The sequence below is a fragment of the Sinocyclocheilus rhinocerous genome, unplaced genomic scaffold (genome assembly GCF_001515625.1).
Source record: "Sinocyclocheilus rhinocerous isolate Xijiao unplaced genomic scaffold, SAMN03320098_v1.1 scaffold468, whole genome shotgun sequence".
NCBI classification, from domain to species: domain Eukaryota; kingdom Metazoa; phylum Chordata; class Actinopteri; order Cypriniformes; family Cyprinidae; genus Sinocyclocheilus; species Sinocyclocheilus rhinocerous.
In genome coordinates this window covers 1,810,961-1,821,721 of record NW_015635305.1, presented here as the reverse complement: position 1 = coordinate 1,821,721, position 10,761 = coordinate 1,810,961, and the positions used below count along the sequence as shown (strand labels likewise).

Below are 10,761 nucleotides of genomic sequence, written 5' to 3'. Positions count from 1 at the left end.
AAAAAAAAAAAAAAAAAAGTAGTAATAAAATGTAACTGGATTCAGTAATAAAGTACGGAGAGAGGAGGGGACAATGTGGGGAGTGCATGAACAGGGGATACTGAAAGAATTAAATGTCCATTTCTGAGATTGTCAGTTTAAATATCTGAACCTCCCCTGAGACGCAGCACCAGATGCAAGGTGGACTCTTTCTGGATGTTGTAGTCAGACAGTGTGCGACCATCTTCCAGCTGTTTGCCAGCAAAAATCAACCTCTGCTGGTCAGGGGGAATGCCTTCTTTGTCCTGGATTTTTGCCTTGACGTTCTCAATGGTGTCGCTTGGCTCGACCTCAAGGGTGATCGTCTTGCCAGTGAGGGTTTTGACAAAGATCTGCATCTATAAACAAAAAAAATATATATACATTAAATATAATATAATATATATATATATATATATTAGGGGTGGTAATTTAATGCGTTAATTAGATTACTGTAAAAAAATAACACGTTAAAATTAACGCATTTAACGCACTTGCCCCGCCCCGCCCCAGACCTATGTGGGTCATCTGACATTCCATACAGTTGATGGATGACAAATATGAGGCAGGGCAACAACTCACTGCGTGATGGAGCCTAGAGAACGTAGTTAGAATGTCCCTAAAATTCAAGATATGGGGCAAAAATGCCCCCGTTTTAGTTTTTGTCTCATTTACACCGGGCCGGTGCCACAGGGGGCATCGCCCCTCACTCGGACTATCACTCAAGATGAGTGTGAAAATAGATTTTTTTATGAAATATAATGGTTTATTTAAAAAAATACAGTTGCCAAATGCATAGGCTTTCTAGCATTAATATGATGCTACTATAGCAACAATTTAGGACAGTCCGTTTCACGAAGTCGCATTTTAATGGTTACATCTGACACACAAACTTTCAGCGCAAGCGGTTCAACTAAGAATGCAGCACTACTGAGTAACCTAAAGGTATGATGAAATAATTCTTTAATGTTTAATAGAGGGCTAGATGGTCGTAGTTAGTTGATTATTTCGCTGTATTGTTATTATTTGTTGCTGTTCCAACTTAAAATGATGCATCTGTTAAATGGGTCGCAATGAATGTGTTATGTCAGGGAATCGGTCGCAATAAGCTTGCGTTTCAATGTAAAGCAGACACAATTAAGTATTTCTGGTGGTTGTGGTGGTATCACTTGTCTGTATTTGTGGTAAAACTGCTGCCTAAGACATTATTTCCTAGATGTCAGATTTTCGAATTTGTTGCCTAAGGTCTTTATAGCAGCTTGTCGCGCATAATACATCATTCTAAAACACAGCTCTCAAGTTCAAAGAAATTTAGCTTCTAAAAACACGTCTCTAGACCTTGCGGTTAAAAAAAAAAAAAAAAACTGACTGACCTGTCTCGCGACCAGAACACTCTGTGTGAACCCAGTATTCTAATAGTAGCGGGCAGGTTTGTTTACGGTCCGACAAATACGTGAACGGGCCACATATGTTTTTTTTACTTTGTGCTATGTCATCGCCCCCTTTCGTTACACCTCAGCCATCAGTGCTGCGGTGGCTCTGTATTTACATCATAGTTAAGCAATATCACACGATCAATAGGCTAAGTGCAATATCACACAAGTGCAAATGTGATACTGATCTTATACAACAGTTCAGTAAGTAAGAAGTTAATATTGTGTTATTTTAGACAATGTTGTCTGTTTTGCTCAATTTTGCCAACGAAAATATAAAGACAAAGCAGAACTGTTCGTCTCCGAGCAACACACAGCGGCATTTCATTTCTTAAAGGGTTAGTTCACCCAAAAATGAAAATTAGCTTGTGTTTTACTTACCCTTGAAGCATCCTAGGTGTATATGACTATCTTTCTTCTTTCAGACAAATCCAGTCAGAGTTATATTATAAATTGTCTTGATCTTTCAAGCTGTTTAATGGCACGAATCCAGTCAGAGTTATATTAAAAAGTGTCTTTGATCTTTCAAGCTGTTTAATGGCACTCAGCGGATGTTGCAGTTGAACGGTCCACAAGTCGTCAAATAAAGCTTGCGCATTCATAAAACGTGCCGCAGACGGCTCCGGGGGATGAATAAAGGCCCCTTGTAGCGAATCCATGAGTGTCAATGCGGAGAGAGAACAAATCAAAACGCCAGTCACGAATAAGAAGTACAAACCGAAGATTTGCAAAGAAATATTTGTCGGAGGATTTCGATATAAACCAAGAGGAGACCAAGAGGTTTTCCTTTGCTAAAGTAAGGAAACTTTGCTTCCTTTGCTCCTATTAAACAAACTCGCGAGACTAGCATATCTCCGAGGCGCGCACGCTGCGCATACGTCATACGCCTTCCGCCGGAACAGATCCGCGTATGATAGATAACGGAAGTAAGAGAAAAGTGTTTATTACTTTTGAAATACGGATATTTTTCTTACAAAAACTCATGGATTCGCTACAGGGGGCCTTTATTCATCCCCCGGAACCGTCTGCGGCACGTTTTATTATGAATGTGCGAGCTTTATTTGACGACTTGTGGACTGTTCAACTGCAACACCTGCTGAGTGCCATTAAACAGCTTGAAAGATCAAAGACTATTTTTAATATAACTCCGACTGGATTCGTCTGAAAGAAGAAAGTCATATACACCTAGGATGCTTCGAGGGCAAGTAAAAAAAAAAACATTTTTGGGTGAACTAACCCTTTAATGCACGTTTTGAATTGGGTGAACCATTTGGCGCATTCAACCATTGGCACGTTGGATTTGAAGCGGCGCTGCACAGACCGATCGGTGTATGACATCAAAGGCCAGCGAGAGCGATTCAAAAGCATAAGGAGCCGTCTACTCTCTATAGCTCTCGCAGTACTTCGATGTCACACACCGATCGGTCTGATGATGATGATCCGCTTCAAGTCGAACAAGCCTAATGATTCAATGGACCATTCATAACCTTTACAAACCATTTACTTCACTCATGAAAGAATCATCCATTTGAACGAATCAAATGAATGAATAAATGACTCGATGACTTAATCATTAAGACCGTTTTACCACCGCCTACTGGCAGTTTTAGTTTATTATTTAGAGCATCATTTCAGTAAAGAAATAATTTCATATTTCCATAGTAATAATAATTATTAAAGGTATAGTTCACCCACCCAAAAATTGTGTCATCATTTACCTCACCCTCATGGTCCAAAAGAGAATATGTAATAAATTTTATCTAACAAAATATTTCTTGCTGAAGCTACTTTTTGTAATGTCTATTTGATGCTTTACACAACAATGACTTTAAATTATCTTTTGGGAGTAATTTCTCAGCCAAATTTGATGTGCGATTAATTTGCGATTCATTCGATTCATTAATCGCCACATCATGTAATTAGATTAAAAATTAATCACTTACCAGCCCTAATATACATCTCATCAACCATGCATCAACTAATTTAAAACTATCCGAACACATTCATTTACAGCAAAATGAAAGCAGAGATTAGGGCTGCACGATAAATCGAAATGGAATCGAGATCGCGATTCGACAGAAGCTGCGATTGTCATGCATATCTTTCAGTGAAGCACGGTTCTGTGATCAGCAGTAAATCTCCATCCAAAGGCCAGAGGGAGCTCTCGCGCTGAAACTCCAAATACGCCTCGCAGAAGAAACCCAGGAAAGGCCTATTGCAGCAGCTGAATAAACAGAAGATTCAACTGCTTTCATTGATTCAACGTGACTAATAAACACACGACTACGGCAATATACGGTTTATCTGAGTTCTTTTTATTATAATTTTCATTAAAATAAAGTATATTTATAATGCAATGCCTTTATCACTGCTTAAATACTATGAAATATGTTGCGTGCCTTATTCTGTGTAAGAAGCCACATCATCTCACAGAAGGATGTATTTCAAACACTCGACTGACATTATGAAGTGAGTTTGGAGTAAAAATATGTTATTAAATGTGGTATTTTCACATGCTTTCAGATGGAGCAGCATTTACTTCACAGCCGTAGTGCACTGAGAAGCTATGCAAACAGCTGTCATTATCGCGAACGATTTCTTCGATTTCATAATCGCACAATAAAATCGTCTGCGATTTTTTTGCGTAACTTGTCAGTGAATTACGGCTATGTGTAGTAAATGCTGCTCCATCTGAAAGCACGTGATGATGATTTCCTGCTGATTACAGAACCGCATTACTATCAAAATGCGCATGACAATCGCATTCGACTAATCGTGCAGCCCTAGCGGAGATCATAGATGAATGCTTTAGGCTTCTGAAAGATTTATTAAACGCCACACAAAACTCCAAAGAAATCCCACTTGTTTGTGATAGCACTATGCTCTAGCAAGTTAAGTATTTAATTGCACCTCACTTGCGTTGGTCAACCAGAAAAGTTTGAAGGCAGCTCTGTCAACCACAAATAATGGCACGAATTCAGGGCAGAACTAACATTTTGTTCTGGGGGGTTGGGGGGGTGGCCTTACATAATCAATTTATCACGGTTTACTACACTATTAGCATGACTTAATTTAATAGATACATTCGGTTTTTATTTTTCCTCACTTTAATATAAAAGCATTTGCTTAAATAGGAGTAACGTTAACATGATTAAACAGTGATACGGTACCCTTATCCAGAACGATTTTATTTCAATGGTTTTTTTCTTAATTTTTTACTTTTTAACGATTTTCCCGAAAGACCATTTTAAGACTGGCAGTGGAAAATGCCAAACGTAAGTACTTGCTAAAAGTACCTGCTAAACGGTCTTATGAATTATTATATCCTACATATCAAAGTATAACATACTCGGTTATCTAAAAAAAAAATCAGAAATAATTTTCAAAAAGTAAATAAACGACAGCAGAACTAAGAGATGTTTTGTTTTATTTAAAAACTGTACTGCGCAACACCATGCAACCTTTCTCTAACATGGCGGCGTTACAGTAACATCCGGGCTCTTTGTTCAGCGTACTATGATTCAGCAAAAACACATCTGATACCCGATCGTAAAGCACGAATATAATAACTTCACAAATAAGTAGCAAACACATCAATTTTGTAACGTAACCTTTGATGATACGCTTCTAACTCTGATTAAAAGAATTGTGAATTACAGCTTAATTTGTCTAACTTAGACATCTAAAAATGACCGACAAGAATCAATGCAATACAACAACACATTAAGAATTTATTCTTAAAGTCTTGAGTAATATTATCAAACCAATCGGATGTTCATTCTTACCTTTTAGACAAGCTTGTAGACTTTTGATATTTCTTCTGAAAATGTACGTGTCCTCTTCTTCGTAGAAAAATCTGCCGCTGAATGTGAGTGCTACTGTATTTATACAAACCCAGGGGAGTGACGTTTATGCTACGTCACATGACAAGGTCCTTCTGCTGTCAAAACTTCTATTTGTTAAAACGTTCAAATATGCTTTCAAACTGAAGATTTATATGATGTTTTTTAGGAATTACATGCTTTGTATATGTATTTTAAATGTATAATTATTATCACAAAGTATCAAAAAAGGAAGAATATGCTAGAATGGGCTGGCCTTTGGTACACCCTTCAGGCAGTGATTGGCTGGTTGTGTTGCTTGTTCTCTTTGCGGCGATTCAGACCTTTGGAATCTGGGCCAGGCAAAGAGTAGGGCGATGTCATACAGTGATAACACAAATAGAATAGTCTGGAAGATTTCATATTCTTAAATCAGTCTTGCTAATAATTGTATCAAAAACTACAATCCCTTGTTAAAGTTATGGGACCAGTTCTGCATGTTTTTGTTTTTGTGTTTTTAAAGCATAATTATAGCCCAGAAATGACAGGCTGTTGTCCCCAAAATAGTGTTTGCTCAAAAACATGGTTTGTTTACAAAAATCAGCTTCACTGTAGCTGTGTTTCCATGAAGTACATTGTTTGTGTTTTAGCCTATGGCTTTACAGAGTTGTGTCAACCAGCACGCTTAATATAGAATGCAATGTGTGATAGATGGCATTGATTTGAAACAAGTTGGCCTCAGACATGCTGCCTGCAGTATCTGTTGCAGCAATGTAGGTCATTTTATCTGGCTAAGTTAACAGACATTCACCACTGTTACAAAGTAGGACCTGACTTATAAATAAAATGATGGGATTTTGTTAGCTTTACTTTGTTAGTCTTGGCACTATCCTCTGTTATTACAGAAAGGTCTAATGCTAAAGTTATAATTTTCATGGCTTCATTCATTTTTCTATACTGTACACTATGTGTTGGACAGAAATCTGTTATTTCCCATGTGACTTTGTGTTGCCATGGCAAAAGACAAGCATGCATGAACAAAACTACAAACAAGATGAACCAGCTCTAAATTTGCTCTGAGGTTTCCCTGAGGTATTGCTGGTTACCGCCTGTTGTAAGCAGTTTGTTTCTTTTACCAGAACGTACAGTACTGTGGGTGTGATGTTAAAATAAAATAGGCTACCATAAAATAATTACTCAAGATGATTAAACATTAACTGGCTTGGACTTCAAAAGGAGACTCTATTGTGAAACCGCTCTTTGAGCCTTGTTTATCTGGACAGTCATCCACTTAGTGGATTAGTATCATTGTGGAATCAGGCCCCTGTTCCTTCTTCCGTGAGCATGAACAGCTGCTACAAGATTATCTAGATCACCCAACTAAGCAAGTTTTCTTGAAAACTGAGGGGTGGGGGAGATTTTACATTTAGACTTATTTCACTTCTTAAACAGGTAAAAGTTTAAGATGACAACTAGGACGAGATAGTGATCTTTAAGATGGTGTCATCAGTTTGTTTTTAGGATTATAGATATGGTCTTGTCTGCTGTTACATTTGGGTCTCCATCTTAACTCAGTGACACTTGGCACTTGAAAGGGATCTAATAATATCACGAGTTGGTCAGCATTTATGTTAATATAAATTTGAGATCTCTATTTTACCTCACTGCTCTTCTAAATTGATAATGTCATTTGTAGTGTTTTTGCTTTATGTTCTTAAAAGCAAAGATGTGCTTTCTATTGAAGGAAAAGTTTCCCAAGGAAATTACAGGAAATACATAACATAAATGTTCTGAAATTCACTAGAAATGTCCTGGTTATTATTGCCTGACCCGTGCTGATACATATCACATGATTTGCCACATCACTGAACTCAAGAGTTTGTTCAGATTCAGATCTTGTGTACCTTGAACTTTCAGGAGTGTGTGCGTATCACTGGAAATGTTCAATATATTCTTGCCTGTAATTTAATCTGTTATTAACACCAGACAATACAAATACAGGATGTTAAGAAATAAGCTGTAATGCTAATATTGATATAACTTGCCTATGTTTAAAGTTTCACCATATTGTTTGAATATCTTTGTCAGTGATGGAAGAGTTTTGGCATCACATCACATTTGACTGATGTTCACATTCACATCACATCACATTTGACTGATTGACTAATGTTCATAGACCATCTGTATTATGTATACATGACTTATTTATATTTATGCAATACAGTTCAGCCTGTTTCGAAGAAAACAAGTTTTCCTGCTCTGATGCTATCCTGGACTTTGTCTGGGCTTGTATTACAACAGCTGAAAGGGTGGAACCAGATGACGCCGAGGGCAAAATGAGCTGGCTGAAGCATGTGACCCAGCCAGTCAACAGTGGTTGTTCTGTTTTGCAAGCAGTAGTGATGGTTATCAACAAAGTATGGAATGTTCTACAGGAGAGCATGACTTAACAGTTTAAACCGGTTAGGTTGAAGACGACAAGCAACCAGTTTACCATACATTAAGTTAGAGGTGCTAAACGAATGGCGTACTTAACTAAAGACAAAAGGTAGACTATAAGTAACATTATCTTTCCCTGCGTCATGAAAAGAGAGTTCGAAAAAATGAGACATTAAACACAAAATACACGGGTGTTTATCTTTGCCTATCCCAACTAAAAAACAATCCCTTAAATAATTACATTATCCCTTAAATAACTATATTTAACTAAAGTCCCTTGATCGCATACATTGTTAAGTACATTAGCCAATGAGGTACAGATCGTCTCAAGTACTTGTCAACTTGTTTTTCCAGGGAGCGTGATGGTCTTGTGAAACACACCGGAGGTTGCCACTGTGGCGCGGTGCGTTTTGAGGTGTGGAGCGCTCCAGATTTACACGTGTTCAGTTGCAAGTAAGGACCGTCTACAGCCATTAACACACTCCCAGTACAATGGTCAAAACGTGTGATTGTGGGATCACGTGGATGGCTTTCTGAATACTTTGCAGTGGAAAGTGTCATCTGGGTCATTCGAAGAAATGGGGGTATTTTACATAATGAAAAGCCTTAAATCATTCTGTTAGGCAAAGAATGTCTTTAAATGTTAATGCCATCAGTTGTTGCCAACAGTGTCACGGCACTACAAGGTAAAATATAGTCTTGATGCTGACATTTCTACAAATAGCCTATTCATTTGTAAATAATCAGTTGTTTACAAATCATGATGAAGTGATCTATTTCAAATAGTTCCTTACTGACAGACGTAGGACGAAAATGTGATAAAAATTAATGATGATGTTATTATGATTGTCAGTTTTATTTATGAAATTGTACATCAGAGATGCTAGCTACAAGTTGGTGTCAGCTTTTCATAGTTAGTCATTGTTTTCATATAAGAGACTAAAGTCCCCTTTCCATGAGGTAACCCACCTGATTGTTTCACGTTCTTGTGTCTCAGTTGCAGTATTTGTACAAAGAAACAGAATCTCCACTTCATTGTGCCAAAATCCCAGTTCACCTTGCTGCAGGTATGGGATTTGAAGCATGTACACTGGAGCTTTAGAGGCTGGATGTTTGGTGTAGAATAGATGAAGAGTGTAAAATACATTTGTTCAGAATGCAGATAATCCTAAATCATACAATTATCATGTTTCATAGGGATCAGACAACATAACCACATACACATTTAATACACACATGGCCAAGCACACGTTCTGCAAAACGTGTGGTGTCCAGAGTTTCTACACGCCACGTTCCAACCCTGATGGATTTGGTGAGTTGATCAGAAAGCTTTTTGGATGTTTTATTTTAATTATTGATTTTATTTTTTATAGTTAATTTTTACTGCATGGGAATTGATTATAGACGCAGTACCTTGCTTTCTATTAAATTATTCATCTTCTTGTTGAAGAAAAATATTTGCTCTGTTATATGTGTGTCTTTTTACAAGTTAGAAATCTGCCATGTGTTTACAGGTGTGGCACCTCACTGTTTGGACCCTGGAACAGTGAGCAGTGTCACTGTAGAAGACTTCTGTGGGCAGAACTGGGAGGAAAGTATGCAGAAGCATCAAACTATAAGAAGTATGTCAAAACAAACAACAGACACATGACTCACTGTTTCTGTTGGCCAATTAAGCTCTAAGACTAAATTGTACTCTCCTGCTTCTCAAGGCAGTTTTAATGATATATTAGTGACACCATGAATCAAACTTAAGGTTTTGTGGCTTTTGTCTATTGGCTTTAAGGACACCTAATGTATATGCTAATGTACTCCAAATTGTTGACAAAATTCACTTTAACAGATATAAACATTTACAATAAATATTTATTTTCTGAGAAATTGGACCAAAAATATTCATGAATCATCTTGTATACACAGATTTTTTGAAATAGCTTATTTTAGTCTAGAATGAAAACATCATCTCCCTCTAAATTATATATTGCTTCCTTAAAGGGGTCATATGATGCTTTTTTAAAGATCATTATTTTGTGTATTTGGTGTAACAGAATATGTTGACATGCTTTAATGTTCAAAAAACACATTATTTTTCAAATACTGTACATTATTGTAAGTCCTCTATGCCCCGCCTCTCTCAAACGCTTCGTTTTCTACAAAGTCCCTCCTTCCGACAAGCGCAGTCTGCTCTGATTGGCCAGCTGACCCAGTGCATTGTGATTGGCCGAACACCGCAAGCACTCGTCGGAAATGTAACGCCCCTTACCATAATCGCGAGCTTCATCTTTCAAAATAAATGTAAAGACAGAGCCCGAAAGGGGAACAGAGTCGCGTGACAGACACAGTGATGAATATGTGTTTGCAGTACACAAGCCACGGTTAAGACAGCTGACTCCACGTGTCTCGCTCTCTCGCTCTCTCTCGCTCGCGCGCGCGCACACACACACACACACACACACACAATTTGAACAGTCAATAGCAAATACTTAAACTAATAACAAAACAGTAGCTGATTCAGAAGCGCCAGATAGTCATAGCAAAGTCAGAATTACCTCCTCACCTAGGTTCACGAAACGGTCGTCCATAAAATGCATTGCTGTTCTGTTGTAAGTAATCTTAAAGATTCCTAAATGCATCTACTTCCGGAAGGCCAAATAAAGTGCTTTTGCTTTCACCTAGAAACACACAGCGTCTCCCTGACATGCTGCTTCAACACAACAACAATACTACAGCGAGAATAAAAGTTACGCCTTCTTTCTTTGCGTGAACATTTGGGCGGCGTTATGCAAATCTTCCCAAATAGTGACGTAGACATGTGGGCGTGTTAGAACGAGCCGTTTTAGGGGGGCGTGGCAGAGTCTTAACTTTGATAAAGAATACCTCTTTGGTTTTGAGACTTTAGTCTTTGCAACTTCAGGGATCTTATCTATGCACAATCAGCTTGTAACACTCCAAAGAGAAAGGAAAACTTGAAATCGCATCATATGACCCCTTTAAGAAATGTATCAACAGACATATCGTATGAAAAAAATGTTAGCAAAACTGAATGGAAA

At 37.8% G+C, this 10,761-nt stretch overlaps 1 protein-coding gene and 1 long non-coding RNA gene across 2 annotated transcripts; one reads left to right on the top strand and one right to left on the bottom strand.

The window, feature by feature from the left end:
* Positions 1–1,040: 1,040 nt before the first annotated feature.
* On the bottom strand, positions 1,041–10,190 carry LOC107746827 (uncharacterized). The gene is made up of 4 exons (XR_001640736.1): positions 10,179–10,190; positions 9,282–9,283; positions 4,445–4,452; positions 1,041–1,265 (listed from the first exon to the last, which is right to left on the bottom strand). It is a non-coding gene; the product is annotated as an uncharacterized LOC107746827 (long non-coding RNA).
* Positions 7,639–9,698, top strand: cenpv (centromere protein V). Its single transcript, XM_016561144.1, has 5 exons — positions 7,639–7,820; positions 8,066–8,164; positions 8,709–8,778; positions 8,909–9,023; positions 9,226–9,698. Exons 1-5 carry the CDS (start codon positions 7,795–7,797, stop codon positions 9,360–9,362), a joined length of 447 nt encoding a protein of 148 aa, XP_016416630.1. The 5' UTR covers positions 7,639–7,794; the 3' UTR covers positions 9,363–9,698.
* Positions 10,191–10,761: the final 571 nt, after the last annotated feature.